This window comes from Rhipicephalus microplus, chromosome 1, assembly GCF_043290135.1.
Source record: "Rhipicephalus microplus isolate Deutch F79 chromosome 1, USDA_Rmic, whole genome shotgun sequence".
Classification (NCBI taxonomy): Eukaryota; Metazoa; Arthropoda; class Arachnida; order Ixodida; family Ixodidae; genus Rhipicephalus; species Rhipicephalus microplus.
This window is the reverse complement of record NC_134700.1, coordinates 292,323,525-292,343,215: the sequence shown is the minus strand read 5'-3', so window position 1 is coordinate 292,343,215 and position 19,691 is coordinate 292,323,525. Positions and strand designations below refer to the sequence as shown.

General features: G+C 44.6%; 1 protein-coding gene across 1 annotated transcript; it reads right to left on the bottom strand.

Moving 5' to 3' along the window:
- Window positions 1-17,437: 17,437 nt before the first annotated feature.
- On the bottom strand, window positions 17,438-18,523 carry LOC119165747 (forkhead domain 102C). Its single transcript, XM_037417828.2, has one exon. The coding sequence runs from the start codon at window positions 18,521-18,523 to the stop codon at window positions 17,438-17,440; it is 1,086 nt and encodes a 361-aa protein (XP_037273725.2).
- Between the last annotated feature and the right edge of the window lie 1,168 nt (window positions 18,524-19,691).

Here is a 19,691-nt window from a genome sequence, read left to right as displayed (position 1 = left end):
GAAAGTTTTGCCCTTCAAAATGAACGTTTCTTTTCGTTGGAAAGTCGGTTGAGGTTGGAGAATGTACGACGAGTACGTATTTCGGAGCTGGTTAAAAACAGTATGTTTATAAGCATATTCTAATTGCTCTGCATTGAGCGCTGGAATTCACCAGGTAGAACAGCATCAGGGGATAATTTAAGTTCTTCATTGATAGCATAATAGTTAGCTATGCGCAACCCGTAATCTTTTATATGTTTTGAACCGTTTGCGTCTTTTTTAATTCGTTATAGTAAGACTGAAAGTCGGGATGTCGTGGTCACTAGGGCAAGGCAAAGAGGTTATCGAAGGTACAGTGCGTTTTCGAAGGTACAGAGGTTATCGAAGATACAGTGTGCGCTGACGTCACTCTCTCTCTCTCTCAGCCTGCCACGCGCTCACCACGGCGCCCGCATCTACCGCTTCGTCCATTCGCACAGACCGCCACACGGCCGACTGGTTGATTCACGCTCAATAAACCTGACGCGCACCTAACGTACACGTTGAAACATGTATGTATGTGTCAGCTACAATACCTACGCCATCCATCGCTTTAAACGAATCTTCCAGTGCTCACCGCAGCACACGCGTTAGCGCCGTTCAACCCGTGACGTCACCCGAGTGCAACGATGCTGCTTCGCATCCCATCAGGGTTCCTTTCAGGGAGATGGTCAATTTTTTCGTCTGCGCTACTCTCGGTCTAAATAAAAGGGTGGACTGTTCACTTTCGTGGTTATTAGACAGACCTGTTTCATGGGCGGAGTCATCGTCTGCATCATAATAGTAAGGTTTCCCTCGTGCTTGCAGTTTTTGGCGTCGTAATCGGTAAGAAACTAAGGGTCTTGACGAACTCGGCCAGCTTTTTCCTATAACACACAGTGTCGCAGGGAAGAAACCTCCACTTATTGACACGGCACTCTGTTCAAACAAACTCTGGACGTTTCTGAAGAATTTGTTCGTTTGTTTTGAACGGGGCAAAGTTGACAAAAGGGATGGTTTATCCCATTAAAAAAACGACCAATCCTGCGAGCTCTAATGTTGTCGCTGCTTACGTCAAGATTTAGCGTGTTATTTATGATTTTCAAGTCTTTTTTTTTTTCTCTGACAGCGGTGCGGTGTCCAACGTATCGTCCTGTATTCTATAAAAAACAAGGTTATCGAGGCGGGAGCGGTATTCCTCCTAATTAAGCCTTACACGCAAATCACGTGACAATTAAGCCTTACACGCAAATCACCTGAAACTGTCAAGAAATTTTGCATTGTTTCACGTAATTCACTGACTTCGCTCTGCCAGTGATCACTATATACCATATAGTTTTCAACTTTTTCAAGCTTTTCACTGGAGTCAGCGATAGCAGTAGCAACTGTTTTGTGCTCAATTTTGAGCTCGAAGATTGTGTACGAAATATTTTTGTACGCCTTTCATTCTAATCGTTCTCCGGTTAAAATTTGATTTAAAGCTTCTGGTTGTTCTATAGGAGGACCAGGGTTACTTTCATCATCACCACACAACCTCATCAATAATGAACAGAATGGTTCAATGATAGCTTTTGTGCTTGGGAGCACGACAATGAACGCGATATTATATAGTCTTAAAACTGGATAAGATATAGTACTGTAATGACCACCAACCTGTACAAAGAGCGTAAATGTGCATAAGCGCTCCTTTCTGTATACATATGCTTCCAAGCCCACTGACTTTCAGCGCCGAGATTTATGTGCCTCGACACAAGCATGACTGATAGCGTTGCGGCTGCGTGCTGGCGTTCAAATCTCGTGTTCAAATCTCAAGTATACGCACGCTAATAATGCGAAGCTGGGTGAACAGGTGAATCTAGAGCAGGCACGCATTGCAACTGAGTAGTCGAAATTTGTTCGCTGAGGGCCCCTTCGAAGTCACACGCCAGTGCGTTGACGCAAACTTTCACCTGAACCACCGGCACGCCGGTGTGTCAGGCAATAATAATATATTTATTCGGGTTTAACGTCCGAAAACCACCATATGACTATGGGAGACGCCGCAGTGGAGGGCTCCGGAAAGGTCGACCAACTGGGATTATTTAACGTGCACTTAAATCTAAGCACACGGGCCTCAATCATTCTCGCCTACATTGGAAATGTGGCTGTCACAGCCAGGATTCTCTGCCCGAACCTGCGGGTCAGCAGCGCCACTAGACCACCGAGGTGGGTGGTACGTGTTCCAGGCAAAGGAAAGGAATCCGAAAACCTGCACAAAGAGCGGAAAAATATATACGCTGTGGTGCCTTGCGAAAACTTGAAGGTGACTCCGCCATTCGCATTTTATTTTATCGCATTTTCTCTCTCAACAAGTGTCTTCGCACAGCAAGCGTAGCGTTTTTGTTTCGTGAAAAAAAAAATGTGAGAACAATCGTTTTTTTTTCGTTAAGTGTACCTTTTAAGGTGTTGACAAGACGAACGTATTTCATCTCTCTAAACGAAGGGATGTAAATGGGACCAAAAATCGAAGCAGCAGTTTTGTACAGTACACCAACCTGCGGAGCCCCGGTAGGAAAAAATCACGTCATATCCACGGAGTGACTGATGACGTGTGGGGCGAAGCGTGCGTCCGTCCGTCAGTTCATCCGTGCGTGTGTTCGTACGTGCGTTCATTTGTCCGTGCATCCATCCATCCGTCCGTGCTTCTGTCCATCCGTCAGTCCTCAGATTGCACACCCTTCTATTGGACCAACGCCATCTAGGAATTAAGACGAGAAATGGTGATCAGACAGCGCCATCTATTGTACTGTTCGGAAGATACTGCCGGTTACGCCTAACGCTGGGCAAGGTTAGACTGAGAGGAGCTTAGCCCCTAAAAAACAAAAAAAAAGCACTCTCGCACTTAATTTGCTAAGAGGCTTTCACATACTTGTGACCTGGACGTATTATGTAACGGCTGTTTCAACGGCAAAATTGCTTACCGACGGGAAAGCTTTGCATACGGCGTTGGTCTGGAAGGCGTGAGTTAAGCAGAATTAATGCTAATGGAAGGGGACGGAGAATTCCGCGTCATCAGTGGCTGCATTTATATTTCCGAGAAGCGCAAAAATGTAATTCTGCGAATTCTGCAAGTTCTACAAGGCCGGTTTTCCTGACACTTACGTAACCATGCTCCGGCCTGCAGTGGCTATATAAATTTTAAACACATTGGAATTATACAGGGGTGGTCAAAAGTTCTCAGGTTTCATCACCCTATACGATTACATATATATAGAATAGCGGCAAGAAACTTTTGACCAACCCTGTACATCAGTCGAAAAGATGCTGAACAGAACCTTGTTCGATCAAAGATGAAAGAAGTACCTCACTTCCCTAAAATGTCATGGATGCGCGTGGCAAGTCACATGAGCGCCGACACGCCAGCTGTCTACTTCATTCCCTTTGCCTTCCATGTTTCCATATTTTTTTTTTCACCCAACCTGTTACATACAGCCAACCTGTATCAATACTTGTTGATGCTTTGTATACAAAAAATCGTACGTGAACGCATACTTATGCGAACCCGAATGTATCCTGGGTCACTTCCTTAAACGCTCAATATACAAGTAGGCGTTTTGGACACCATAAGGCTGTCAAAACGTGCTGCTGTCTGTAAATTGATTACGATCGTCGCCTCTGTGCTATGAGCCATGTTTCATTTTAATTACATGTGCACCTATCAGAGGCGTAGCCGTGGGTGGGTTGGGATGTTAAATTCCTTCTACTACGAAATTTTGAAGTTTTGCTTGCGTATAGATACATGCACACATACAGATGCACGCACGAACATGCACAAAGTATAGTTGAACTCCCCCCCCCCCCCCGCCCTCCCAAAAAAATTTCTGGCTACGCTACTGGTACATATACACTGTATTTCATCATTATTAACCTGACTGCGCCCACTGCAGGGGAAAGGCCTCTCCCGTATGCATGATCCGCCAATCAACAGGGTCTTGTGCTTTCTGCTTCCACGTTATACCTGCAAACACTTCAATCTTATGGGCTCATCTAACTTTTTATCTCACCCTCACGCGTTTACCTTCTCTGGGAATCCAGTCTGTTACCTTCCATGACCAGCGGTTATTTTTTATGCCTATACGCGCTTCTTGCCCGGCCCATGTACATCTCTTCTTCTTGATTTCAAATATGATACCCTTAACGACGGTTTGTTCCTTGACCCACTCTGCTCTCTTCTTATCTCTTAAGGTTGCTTCTATCATTTTCCTTTCCATCGCTTGCTGTGTCGTCCTCAATTTAAGCTGAACCCTCTTTGTTAGCCTCTAGGTTTCTGCTCCGCAGGTAAGTACCGGCAAGATGCAGCTGTTATATACCATTCTCTTGAGGGTTAGTGGTTGTCATTCATCATTTGGGAATTCTTGTCGTGTGTGATCCACCCCATACTTATTCTTCTAGTTACTTCCTTCTCATGGTTCGGCTCCGCTATTACTACCTCTTCCGAATAAACATATTCGCTTTGCCACTTCGAACGACTCTCAACTTATCACAAAGTGCTGTTTCCTGACGAGACTGTTGCACATTAGTTAATTCGTTTACAAAATCTCTTTGTGGTTTCTAAAAGGCTGGGTTGTGCCAAATGGTACGTGCCAGTCTATTAACTTTCGGGCCTGTTTTCTGATTTGAGTGTCCAGTTCAGTAATCATGAGCTGTAATTCGTCCCATAAGTTACGCATCAAAGCAATGCCATCCGCGAATCGCAGGTTATTAAGATACTCCCCATACTCTTATCCCTAGCTTTTCCTAATCTAAGACCCTGAAAGCCTCCTGTAAACACGTGGATAACATTGGACAAATCGTATCTTCATGCATTACACCCTTCTTTGTTGGGATTCTGTCACTTTCTTTATGCTGTGGATCCACTGTAGATTTCTTCCAGTATGTTCATGTAGGGTTCTTCGATGCCCTGATTCTAGAGTGCCCGCATTACTGCTGATGTCTTGAAGGATATGTATAGAATCTATGACGGCTATGTATAGGGGTTAGTTGTATTTCGTGCATTTCTCTATTATACCTCATTGATAGTAGGAATATGGTCTATTGTGGAGTAGCCTGTATAAAATCCTGCTTGCTCTTTTGGTTGATTGAACTCTAATGTCGCCTTAATTCTATTAGCTATTATTTTTGTAAATAGTTTGTAGAGAATGGACGGTATAGGCCAATCGGCCTGTAATTTTTCAAGTCCTTGGCGTCTCCTGTCTTACGGATTAAGATGATGTTCTTCCAAGATTCTGGTACCCGTCCCGTCAAAAGACACTTCGTATATAAGGTGGCCAGTATTTCTAACACAATTTCTCCACCAATTTTCTGGAGGTCCGTTGTTACCTTATCCTCACCGGCGGCTTTGCCTCTTGGCATTCCTTCTATGATGTTCCTTACTTCCCCTGTCGTTACTGGTAGGATGTTGAATTCTTCTGAACTATTATTGTTTCTCACAACATCATCCTGGTTGTTTTGGTTTCTGTACAGCTCTCTGTAGAACTCCTTCGCCACCTAAATTATACTATCTATAATGGTTGTGACTTCGCCCTCCTTAATTGTCCTTTAATAAATACGCCCGATTTTTTCTTATGTACATGTTTGCCTTTGGAGATTTCAGGCTTCTTCTGCTTTTTACCGCATGTTCGATTCTCTCCATGTTATACCTTCTTATGCCGGCTACGTTACGCCTATTTATTGACTTCGAAAGTTCCACTAGCTCTATTTTGTCAGTCGCATTTGAGGCTTTCGTGGTTTGTCGTCTCATAATGAAATGTTTTGTCTGTTGGGATAGTTGGCGTTTACACAGTGAACGATAATCTGACTAGTATCATCAAATAGTGTGTAATGGAAGTCGAAGGTGTAGTCACTAGACAGGACACTGGCGAACTATTCCAGGGGACGAAAAACCTCATTGAGAGGCGACAAACTAGGAATTCCTCAAATTCAACAGACAAAGTACTGTATTTAGTACAATTCATTTTCTCGGCCTTTTTATCTGTATAAGCCGGAAGTCATTATTGCCTTCACGAATAGCCTCTCCTACCTTTTGTTTCATGAGGGGAAAAAGAGACTATATACTAAACAAATCGGATAGGTCCCTCAAGAGCTCACTTCTCGCCGACCAGCACTGGACCGTCCAGCAGGCCCACAAAGCTGTTGCCTGGTACTCCCTGTTGTTCCCGATACGAGCGAAAGCGCGTCCTGCAGGACAAAAATAAAGTTTTTCCCCCATTCCAGTTCGTTCTGCAACAGCTGGCCACTCCCCTTTAGCGGCATGCAAATTCGTAATACACCACATATGTATTCTTTTTTTATTGACTTTGACATCCGTCACTGGCGGCCTTCTCCAATCTGCACGTGCTCGACCGAAGGACAGAAGACTAAACAGATGCTTCGCTGCCCTTCTCGTCTCTCCGCTCAACCTATTCGCCTAATCAAGCAGTAGGGCACACCACGGATATACAGCCGCCGCAGATACGCTCCGAAAGAGCCACACATTTACACACACATAAAGAAGTGCTTAAGCACGTGTGCGTCAAGTATATAAAAATTGGTCTCAAGCACATACGACCGTCGCAGTAATAACCTTGCGGTTACACGCTCTATTATACGCGCGATGCGTGCATCAGCGGAGTCCTGTCGACACGCGCAGTCTGCTGCGTTATGGCCACGCGTGTATACCAGCTGTGCCTGCATGCCCTCCCCTTTTCTTCTCTCCTTTTCGCCCCGTCTTTATACCCGAGGGAAATCGGAGAGGCGCAAGCCGATCTTTGCGAGCATGCCTGGCTGACCCGCTCGCTGCACGCGGTGGCTGATGATGGGCTGTGGGTGGGTGGATGGGATATTTATATGCAAGACGCGGGGGATTACGCTAATCTCGGGTTAAGTAGACGCTCGCCACGTGGACGCCACGGTGCGCCAAGTGTTAACAACCGCGGGATTCGCTCGTTGCGGCCGTGCGCTGTCCCACAAAAGGGACGAGAGGTACGCCGCTCTGCGCGGGCTCGCCAGTGTGCGCGCCTGCAGGCTCACCGCTTTTGTCCTTGTCCTTTCATCGTCCCAAGCCGTAATAGTGTTCCCCGTTGCAGTGCCAATAGAACGCTAAGGGGGGCTCAATATTTTGTTAGTCACAAGCGCACAAACATCATATGCTTCGGGGGGTCGATTAAGTCGCCGTGGCGCTGCGATCTGCTACAGCCTCCCAGTTATAGCTCTGATGGTAGGACCACCGCCCGTTGGCCCAGGGTCAAAATCGCGGACATTGGAAAAATCGTTCGTACATTTCTATATGAATTTCTTTGGCCTTGCGCTGCAAAGGGAAAAATTGAAAATTATTCCTTGCAAAAGCCTTGCGAGCTTCCGCAGAACCATTGCGGGTTTCCGACAGTGAATCGAAAGAAAGCCATAGACAAAAGAGAGAAAGAGAGAGGCGACTAAAAGGGAAGGAAAATCAGGGAGGCTGACCAGTTCAGGACAACTATAGTGTGCTACCTTATACACGTGGGGAAAGGATGGGGGAAATCAAAAGATGGAGAGGAAAGAGGGAAAAAGACAGCACATAACACAGCACACACACTCAGTCATGAAGGCACAGTCCGCGTCACACTTGTTCGGTACGCGACATTGCTTTCCGAGATGCTCGTCCAAGTCCGCATTTCTTGAACACCTCGGTAGTACACCTTCGTCGCTCATATATACGATCTCTTCTATCGATGGCGTGCAAGAATAGCATCAAAAGCGCATTTGTCTATTGAGAAGGTTTGCTATAACGGACGCCAGTGACTGTCTCTGAACATCACATACCGGACAGTCGCACATAATGGGCAAAAATGGGCGTTTTCCTCGTGAAACTTGCGCATATTCACAATGACTCTGACACCAACAAAAAAGAGGTGGCAGTGTCTGTATGAAAGAAATAATACAAACATTTGTCCCACATGCAAATAGTAAGTTATTATACATATGGAAGACAAGCTACAGTACTCTGGAACCGATTCGAAATTCAATAATATATGGCTCTGATAGAGATTCTACTGATTATTCATTATTGATGTTTTCTTTTTTTGTTTTCATTTTGGACCACAAGAAGGCTGACGTTAAGGTTAAGTATATGAGACGTGGCTTACAACTCAGGTTCTCACTTTTTGCAATGCAAAATCGTTGCGGTATTGTGCAATGTTTTCAGGTCATATCAGAATTCCTTCTCATATTGGTTGCTTTATGCTTTGCGAACCTCTGTTGCGAATGTGCTTTTTTCTTTCCTGGATATACGTTCTTCAAGCCTCCCTCATGCAAGGGTATTTTTCACTAACGGCTCCCTCCTTCGCAATACGCGCTATCACATACGTGTTGCCACGAAGCCTTGCTCTGCTTTGCTTTGTTTGCTTGCTTCATCGCCTGCTTCTTTCATTCCTTTGGCAGAACAAAACTTGGGCAAGCGTCTCTTCCACTGCCGCCTCCGCTACTACGTCGAAGAGCTGTTGATTCAAAAGAGGGCCGTTTCCCATGGGGACCGTGCGTAGTATATCCCTCACCTTCTCTTATTTTTCTTTCCACCTCTTACAATTATGAAGCTCTTGATTGAGACGTTGATTCGGAGAACGGTGCATCCTTATTTCTCCTTAATGTCATCACGTCAAAACAAGGTTTATAATCGTCCTGAAAATTTTTTCTTCCACTTAAGTATGCTTGTAAATACCTGTTCGATGTGTTTACCTGCCTATGTATATGCGGTGATGGAGGACAGAGCTGCCGAGCCTGTAGTTTACCTAAGAGGTATGCGTAATTCACCATTGCTTTTTGTAAAGCAAGCCAACACTTTCTCCTCCCCCACCCCTTCTTTTAAGTTTCCTTCCATAGCAGACCAGTTCCTCCTAAGCGTAGTATATCCCTGCATATTGATTCAATTCCTAGAGTGTTCTCTAGTAAATAACGCTTTACGGAATAATCTTTACCATCCGGAAAAGAATTTTTCACATTCGTTATTTAATGTAACGCATGCTCATTGCGCATCACAGTTTTTCCAACCAATAATGAATCAAGCTCATGCGTCTCCTTATATAGTATGGTACTCGCTTTCAAGTTCTCAAGCTTCCGGGTACCTTTTACGCCAAAGTCTTCGCCGTTCCTTCATGAGGAGAAAAGTTTGTCCTCCATGTAGTCTCTTTTTCCTCGTGATGATGACGCCGTCTCTTGTTCAATCACTCGTCGAGCGTCGTCACTGACGTCTTTCTTTCGTTCATCCTTAAACTCTTTCGTCAGTGACTCTCAAGGGCTCCACTCTTTCCGCGTACGAAAGAGAGAGAGAGAGAAAGCGAGGAACTGTCACGGAAGAATCCATTCGCCGCACAAGCGGTGCCTGCAGTTCACATTTAGCTGTTACACATGCGCTTCTGCTTGATCTCCGCGCCGCCTATATTTGGCAAAGCGCTTCGCTCAGCGTCGGTCGGGCGCATGCATAAAACATTACTGCAGCCACGGCACAGCTCACCGCCCGCCATCGACCCTCGCTCGAGAAAATAAAAGAAACGCTCTTCTCTACACGTGTACGCTTCTCTTCCCGTCGGCAGGCTTCGCGAAGACGTGCGCAATCCCCGTACTCACTCGTTCCCATAAGGGACGAAAAGGACGAAGTGCAGTTCTTAGACAACAGGAGGAATGGCTGTCCCGCCGGAAGGGTGGGACCAAGAAGCAGTGTTTGGACATCGAAAATAGCAACAATAAGAATGATAAAAAAAAGCTATAGGGCGCCACATGCGTCGCGTAAATTTGCGCCGTTTGATTCGGCGCTGAAGAAGCGCGCTGACAGCATTCTGCATTTTAATGGGTGGAGTCGGTAAAAACGGAAGAGGTAGAAAGAAACGAAAAAGATAAATATCACCGCGTAAGCGTCAGAAACTCGAACGTAAACAAGCGAAACGAGACACTTGGTTGGCATAACTTTTTTTTTCTCCCGCCCTCCCGTATACATATATGTATAGTTGTGCCGCTTGTGGGAGCGTGACGCTTGAACGGCTTCGAAAAACTTTAGAGAAAACGAGGCACTTTGCATTTCGATGAGACAAAAAGGGGCCCAGCACGGGAAGCTTTCTCTCTCTCTGAGCGGGAAGGGAGTTCTCCCGATTACAGGAACTCCACGAAGTCACTCCCTACGCGAAGGTATAGTTTCCCTTTCTTACGGCGCTGCAGAAGCCACCACCATGGAAGCATGTCGCCGCACGCCTGGCATCGCATTCAGCTCCCGAGCCGCTGTGGAGTGCATATCAAGCGAGTTAGGTGCGCGCATATTTTGTGCGTGATATAGAACTCTTTTTTTTTTCAGTGAAAGTGGATGTGAATTCCCGCCAAGGTTTGACACATTTGAGACATCCGTGTGACGGATGTACATATAGAAATGTGTGAGTATAAACTATAGATATGTTTGAAAACGTGGCTTCACTATGTATTAGAATCCTCCAAGTCTTATTATATATCCTGCAAAAAAATGTGACACTCAGTAGATGGACACGTAAGTAGATTATCTTAATAATGAAACCACCGAACAGAAAATAGCAAGACGAAGAAGCGAAACAGCGTGGTTTATTGGTAGTACTCTGACCATGTCTAAAAGTGGTGAATTCAGTCGATTTGAAGCTCTGAAAAGAGAGCAAGTCGGGATGCAGGTCATGTTCCTCCTTTTTTAATCGTATATTGGGCAGATTGTTTTAGTTGCAAGACTTACTTGCTATTTTACTGGAGCGCTCGAAAACGACCGGTCGATTTTATTACTAATGACGCTCTTGAAAGCGCACTTCAGTAATTTATTAGCAATGTCCCGAGGACACGGCGTGCAGGCCGATAATGGCCTGGGCATACCGCCGTGTATACACCAAAAACGGTTTGTTTTATTGTTAATACAGTGTATAACAAGCTGGAAAGTGTGATCAATATGTAGCTAAAACCGAGAAAGTCAATCTAATTGTATAATATTACAATTTTATAAAAACAAAACAAAAGGAATGTCATAGCATACTTCGTGTCTGCCTTACAGCTTTCCATGGAGTCGTCTCAAGCCTTATTATATGCACAAACCTCTTGTTCCTGTATTCTTCTCCATGATACGTTTCAAGAGAAAGCCAAGAAGAGGAACATTCAAGCTTGCGATGAGAAATTCGGAACAGGGGTGGTCTCAGGCTCCAACAACCAGATCCCACTCACCGATCTACTCACGCAGAAAATCTAATAAACGTTTTATTCCCTCTCTCATCTGTGATACCGCGGTGTGCTGTGTAAACATTGCTTCAAATTATCACAGAAAGGCTAGGCGTAATTTTGCTGTTGGAAACAGAAATGATGATCATCAGGATGCGCACGCACTCTCTTCATCCTCTTTATGTTCGTGCAGTTCTCCCCGCTACCAAAGGCGAGCGTTCTAACCGCTCGGATCACGCTAGCAGATCACTGCATAGAGTTGTATAGTGCATAGCGTATAGCAAGGGGGGTGGAAATGGAAAGTGAGCGTGAGGGGCAAAGATGCGATGGTGAGGAGGAAAGGAGAGAGTAAATCATAGAATAGAAAGAATGAGAAAGAGCTAAATAGTGAAAAGGAAAGGCAGAAATAAGCAGTGAGATAGAGAAATAGAGCGAGAGAGAGAGAGAGAATAAGCTATTAAGAAGGAGGAAGAAAGCGAAAAATCATAATGAGAAAGGGAGATGGTAGAAGTAGATAAAAGAAGAAGGAAAATACAAAGAGCAAAAAGGAAAAACAAAGAGGGAGAAATAAATAAATAGAATTAAGCAGAGAAAAAAATGAATGCAATAGAAGTCTATAAGCTTGCACCAAGTTGCGCAAAGCTTGAAGTAGCGAAGCTGGAAGATTCCGAGGTCTAACGTGATTGCTGTTTTCTATATAGGCTTTAGTTGGGTGATGCTATAGGCTGTTTCAAGGCTGGTTCTCACAGCGGAGAGGTTCGCATTAAACGACACACAGTCACAAACACGACACAGTTGTGCAAACTACAGAGACAGAAACTCTCGCTGAAGCCGAGCGTTGGCACCTCTCATGCACGTCACTGTTGGCGTATAGGCCTTCCGTCGCTTCGGGTTCTTCTGGCAGGCTCCGTTGCCTTTTCGGTTCCTTCTCGTTGTACGTAAGCTTAAGGTATTCGGCTCGCCGCCGCCTTTTCGCAGCCATAAGCTGCCTTCTTCATTCTTAGTGGGCCAGCAGTGAGTATAGTGGGATTCATCCAATTTTCGTGGCACATATCAGTTTCCTGGATGGTTGATTTCTGAATAAACTCAATAGAAACGATTTGCTGAACATTTTAGATGTTAATTTATAGAAAGAATGTAGAGCATGCGAAGCTCCGCTTGCCTGCATTTTCCCGTTAGCAAAGGGCTCCTATAATTTTTTTTACTAAAAACGAATAACATTTCTGCTTGCAAGTCAAAAAATTTGCGAAAGATAAAAATGCATCACAGCACTGTATGCGAAGGCGTATCATGTGGCATAAAATAAACGATTAATGCCTTTACACGGTTGGGAGCAGAAAAAGCAATTGAGGCTCACAACAAGATATACATATATAGACTATGTCATCCATGGGTGTGAATGAGCAGTAAAGCAAAGCACTCTCTTCGAACGATCAGCTAGTTCTTAAGAATTATGACACACCCAATGTATAATATGTTCAGGCAGCCGACAACTTTTGCTTTATTGCGAAAGTTCACCGGCCTATTGCTATGTACCCGAGCACTATATACAGCGGTGCGAAGTGGGCTTTTACACGAGTATGCTTATTTTTTCACATCAACTAGAAATATGGGACGATGTTTCACAAATTGTGATTCTTAATTGTATGTATGCCTATCTCGTGATTTTGTTGGTTCAAAAAATGATAATGTCTAAATTATATTTTCGAGCATACAAGCTATAGTTGAGTGAGACAGTTATAGTTAAAAACTGTTTGTGGTTGGCGTCGTCTGTTTCTTCCTCGTATTCTTAGGTGATTGTTTTATAGCGTGTATATTTACGATAAAGGGGGGGGGGTTACGTTTCGAAACCTCGATACGACTAAGAAAGTTGGCGTCGTGGAGAACATGAAAAATTTTGACCACTTGGGGTTTATTAAAGTGCACCTATCTCTTCAGCGTTTTGCGTATGTCGACTTGCAGCCGCTGCGTTCGAGACTCGAGTTCTCGACCTTCAGGTCAGCGGTCGAGTGCCATGAACACTAAACCGCCTTGACAAGTCAGTATATATTGCGTATGTGGGAACTCCTTTGCACCAACAGCATGTGCTACATGTTTAACAGATAGGTTATGTTGGGCTACGCTACTTGATAATAGACGTGCCGAAAGGTAAGAAAGACCCACGAGAAAGAAAGAAGAAACAGGAAGGTGTTTTTTCTCTTATTGGTTCATATATATATATATATATATATATATATATATATATATATATATATATATATATATATATATATATATATATATATATATATATATATATATATATATATATATATATATATATATATATATATATATATATATATATGACACTCGCGCAAAATATATTGAGATAGGAAAGTGTCGATCGAAAGCAACGGCAAGTTTAATGATGATGCATAGAAGCCAGCCTGTTTAGAGACCAGTACTGAAATTTGCGCAAGCGTCGGTTGTTTTGACAGTCCCATCTCATGAAATGTCAGCTTAATATTTTTTTAATAAACATGCTGCGGACGCTAGGTTTATGCAGGTTAAATAAAATAAATAGAAGAAAACTATGAATGCAACACAACGACACAATAAATGAGCGATGTAGCGAATGCAATTGTCACAGTTCCAAGCGATTCCTATTGTCAACTGCGCGTAAAAAAAAAGAAGTTTTAAACATTGCAGCAGAGTTGTTAAGGTCGAAGTTTGTCGTGTGTCGTAGATCAAAAAAAATATATATATCATCCTCACGCACCGAATCGCGCTCAATGACCGCCCAAGCATTTTGTTCTGAGGATTAACAAGACAAGCGTCCACCAGCTCTGCAGCGACAAATGTGTGGTTTAGCGCAAGCTTCGATTTTCTATTCATTTATTTTTGTTTATAAACTACTGTGATTAAGAAGTTCCAGTAGGTTGTTGGCAAGATACACGCGACTATTTCGCACACACACACACACACACACACGCACGCACGCACGCACGCACGCACACGCTCGCGCGCATAAATAGAGCAGAATGAATCAAGGTTGAAGCACAGTCATAAGATACAGAAATACGAAGTGAATTAGGATCAAGAAAAACCAGCAGTTGAACGACATAGTTATAATAAAACAAAAGTTTACACCATTGCGATAGTAAGGAGATCGATTGATAATTTTAGAATAATAATGGTTGCCTCTCTTGAATATGTATGCTACATAGTTCTTACAAAGTAGGAAAAAAATAAGCAGTTCGGTGATTTGAGCGGATATGACTTGTCATCATATATAACGGACTTAATGGGGGCATTTAGTATACCCATCCTCTTCATCTGTACGTTATCATCATCATCGTGTGTTGGTAATGCATCCTGATACATTGACAAGTCGAGCGGTCGTTCTTTATTGAATAGCTTGGAGATTAACTCTTTCGGTAAATATTTTTCCTCCACTCAAAGGACGAAATGTAATCAGATTTCACTATAGAGTTTCACTGGAGTGTCAAGCGTCGAAAATTTACCATACACTAATCTGACAGCCTACATTTTGAGTTCTTCAGGGCTGTGTATATTAAGCCATATTGGGTGCAATATGTCAGACAAAAAAAAAAACACACTCGAGCTGGGGTAGAACTTAGCGACAATAAATTAACAGTTAACATGTTTAGTTGAGTTAGCTTAAGTCTAGGGTGAGCATTACTGGCATGAAACAAATTTATGATAGCGAGCGATATCCTTCAAAATGATTGTAAACAGCACTTTGTATAATGAAAGCTCTTTATATTTTGTCACGCTGTGTTGGTGGCAAAAGAAGAGAGCGTAGAAGCTATATTGGCTGCTGTGGCTGAGTAAACAGTTGGTGCTTCGATATATAGTTTCTCTCGTGACAATACGCATATAATTTGACCTGACCTTGTCGTGTTGTTCCTCAACGTGCTCCAAATAAATATGACTGGACATAGTGTGATAATTAAGTGGTATTATATTGTGTGACAAGGTTTCGCACCCATGTGTAGCCTTATGTGTCAACCTATTCCTTGTACGTGTGACCATACTTGGTGCTTATGTGATTAATTTTGTGGTTTAGGAAAATGATTTTAGTGAATTATATTAGGTGCGATTTTATATGTTTTATTTTCTAAATCTGTGTCTGTCTCCTCTGTTTTTAATTTTCTGTAAAGAGATACCAACACCTGAACAAAAAAGGCACCAACACCTCCTGAACGTGCATATATATGTTTAACAAAATGGACCAATGCATTGTATTACATATTGTGGCATATATGGATGTATGTGACAGGAAGGCGAGCTTAGTCTTGCTCTATACGACCTAAAGACTGTTCAATAATCTTTAAGTATCTTGCGATAAAAAAGCAAAAATTGGTGCAAACACAAATAACTTGTGCATACAAAATAATACAGAAGAAGTAAATGCATATGTCTGTTTCCACACGTATCACGCAAATATATGCAACGTGTTTTACACCGCACCCGCCTGCACAAATCTGCAGGCTTTGTGTGAAAAACTCTGTGATTGAGTATAAATTTTAGTGCTTGCAGCAAAATTATTGGGGAAAATTGCGTTGGTATATGGGATGATGTAATATCACATGTCTGCGTGTGCTTAGGGTGTTGTCAAGGCTACTTATAAATTTCAACTCACGGAAAACATGTGAGACACAATGGTCTCCTATATAATATATGCGGAATGCTCGGATAGATTAAAAAGAAGGGAAAGTAAATGATAACAACTGGTTATCATAACAGAATAGCAAATAGCATGTATATGCGCGCAAAAATGGCGTTGGTATGATCATGACATGAAGCGGAGCAGTTCAAGCATGCAGGCACATATACATGCCCACAGTTTAGACAGTAATGATTTACTCGCTCCCTCTGCGCTGTTTGATGTACATTGTGTTCTTCACCGTCATTTACGCGTTGTGTGACATTGTCCAGTAATTAATTAAATGCATACACACCTCCCATATTATTCTAAAACATATAAATGAATTTTAAGTGATCGCTTTCTCCTCAAATCCCGAAGTAAATACAAAAATATATTATTTCATTTATCGTCATTTATTGGTACTGAGCGAATACGCCAAGTGCATTTATTTTCTGCAACTGCGATCAAGATGTCGAGGGCAACACATACGTGGTCAAAGTGACTGTCTCTTCACATATGCTTCTTGGAAGCACTTGTTTCATATTGTCTATTATTATATTAATTTAGTACACTGAATGAAGCCAATGTTCGAATAATTGTTTGGCATGCGTGTTACGGAGCGTTTCTTACTCGTCATACCACTTCTCAGGCATTGAGACTGGAGATAACAGAAAGTGAAAACCTCAGTGCATTTGACGGCGACAAAGTAATTCGATCGCCATCTTGTGATATATATATTAGGTCGATTTATAAGCAAAGGTGATTGAGGGCTTTTAATTCGGCTAAAATGGCGTTTATTGAGATGGGAGGACGTTCACGTGAAGAAACGTTAACGCATTTTAAATGCAACCATCATTGAAGCTTGCAGGCAATTTTGCTTTCTCGTTGTAGTTTCACCATAAAACTTCTATGCAATTACAGAAACCATTGCTCAGAGAGTACATGAGCTCTGTTTCAATAAATTGCGTTTATAAAAATACTTACATCTATATATGATATGCACATCTTAAACTTCTCAGAAAGAGTTTTGTACCACATGGTTTAAAGCACATAAATCTAAACATGTGCATGTCTTCTATTTACTTAAATTTAATTAATGGTATGTTTTCATCTTGAGTGTAAGCTATAAATCAACAAGAGTTAACAAACAGTGGTTTATTGAAACAATCACTTACATATTGCTTGATTTCGTGGAGTGGCTTCTCATTCGAGTCTCTATATACACATGAAGTCCGAGTTCGAAGCACCTCTGTCTTTGTAACACGTGATGTGACACTATCGCCGGCTTCAACCACCTGAAGCTTGCTCCTGTCTGTACAGTTGTTTTCTCTCTCGACGCCAAGGTCAGGCGCAGCGTTCTTGCCCTCGCTGGAACCTTCTTCTAGACGGATGACTAGCAGTGTTCCTAAAACGCACCATGGCACATACACGAGGCAAAAGAGAAAGATGAACGTTGGAGCGAGCTACGTTCACGCGTTGCTCTGTTATAGAATTCAATAAACGGAGGTCACACTTCCATGGCAAGGCTTGTATTTGCCTACAGTGTATCGGCCATTTTAGTCACGTGGGAGGTCATTAAGATCAAGGTGGAGCGCTCAGCTTGTCAGCTTCGGTGTCCGAAATGGAGGGTGAAGAGCGTGCATCTTGAAGGGGACACCAGCGTTGAAGCATTTGTTCTTGCTGCTGCGCTCTGAAAAGCGACAGGCGCTCCTGGTGAATGGCTAGCAAAGACTGCGGCTGGCCTGGCCACGCACCCTGGAGTCCTATGGACTCCAGTGCACAGCCAGCGGGCGGCAAGGGCCACGGACTGCTGTGCTTCGGCGGCTGCTGTTGCTGCTGCTGCGAGCGCAACTCAAGCGGGGACGGGTCCGGCGCCAGAAGACTCTCCACGTCGAACTGGCGTCTCTTGAAAGACAGCTTGTGCGTCAGGCCCGCGGCCGTGCCGTCCTCCCCCCAGATTGTGGCGGTCGGCGTGTGCTGCGCTTCGACCGGAGGCTGCTGCAGCGTGGGAGGCGGCGTCGGCGTCGGGCTGTCGTCGTCGTCGGGCACCGAGAGACCCATGTGCCTGCGCACCTTACGCTGAGCCTTGCGGCGTCGGAAGTCGCCCTTCTTGAAGTCGTCCACGTTGGCTGGGTGGATGGCCCAGTAGTGGCCCTTGCCGTTGGCGCTGCGGCCGGCCTTGACGAAGCAGTCGTTGAGCGACAGGTTGTGGCGGATCGAGTTTCGCCAGCCGGGACCCCGGTTCCGAAAGTACGGGTAGTTGTCCAGTATGTACTGGTAGATGTCGCTCAGCACCATCTTCTTCTCCGCCGAGCTGAGGATGGCCATCGCTATGAGCCCGATGTAGCTGTGCTGAGGCTTGGGCTCCTCCTGGACGAAGCGAGACCTCGGGTCAAACCGGAAGAAAGGCGGGAAGCCGAACAGGCTCTCGGCTCCCGGAGGTGGCGCGTACGGGCTGAAGGCACCGGCGTAGGCGCCCAGGAGACCGGGCTGCACGATGCGCAGCCGGCTGGCTTGGCTGTAGTCGAACAGCTGCAGCCGCTGGTACTCGACGAACGAGGGCGGAGGGTGCGCTGTAGTGCCGAACACTTGCATCGCGCTGCCGACGGGCTCCGCTGGTCCCCTCAGCTGTGCGCACGAGGAGGCGTCGGCCGAGCTGGCGCACATGGTCCGGGCGCGTGATCGCGTCTCGGTTATCCTCGCCCCGTCCGAATTTTTCGGCCGCTCGCGCCAAGATTGCTCGGTTTAGCCAAACCGGAATGACAGACCGTGATTGGTTCCGGAGGGGGTCCTGACGCCTTCTCGGCCGATCGATGGTGCCGGCGCGTAGTCGCCCGTTGGTCGACCCGTCCCGACTCGGGCGGCCAATGAGAGGGCGTTCTGGCCCGCACGCAGCTGGGGTTCGCCCTCCGAGGCCCCGCTCGGGTTCCCATCACCGTATTTTGTGTTGCCCCCCATTATGTTGGCTTCGGGAGCTGATGAGGCGAGGGAGGGTCGACGCGCGCGGGATGCGGGCCGGAAAAGGAGAAGGGCGACTTTGGCTTCGCTAACGGAGGGAACTGCGCGGAGCTCTCGACAAAGGCCAGCTTAGGAGGGTCGCTTTGAATGAGTTGCTGCTCTCGCCGGCCGAGTTTTTCGGTAATGAATAAGAAATGCGCACGTTTTTTGATTATGTCCCGCCGGTTTATCCTGCGTTTAATTCGAAACGACCCTCCCTCTTCACGTGAAAAGGATCTTGTACGCTTTTGCTGAAAAGACGACGATATGCAGCTCTTTACATGACGTTTCGGCTTTCTTGTAAAATACTCGTTTTTCAAGGAGTGGCAAAAGGACGTTTCAAACCGAGGGCATCCATTATGTTTCTGGTTTCCAATTTATTCTTTGCGAGGAATGCAACGAAATAAGCCAGCTTAAACAAGTCTGTACGTAAGCATTTGTTATAGCGTTTCCTTCTTTTTTTATTTTCAAATCGTACAGGGAGCTGAATGGCTTGTTAGTATTAGGTAGCGTTAATCTTTATTACTTGGAACTTTGCCTGCATGCTACATTCTGGGTGTCGCAGACTGGCCTATTTGGCTAAGACCACGTATAGAGAAGTAGTGTAACGTTGGAAGCCGGATGGATGGATGATGGATGAAAGAACTTCATTAAGGTCCAATAGGTCGCGCTAGCTTTTTAGCCCGACGCGGGCCGCTCCCACATTTGAACCGAAAGACATATATCCTTTCAGCCGCTACGAAGGCCCGTTGGACTGCCCATAATTGAACCAAAAACAAATGCAGGGCTCATCATGTAGCTTCGTAGCCCTCCAATTTATGCATATTCGTGGGTATAC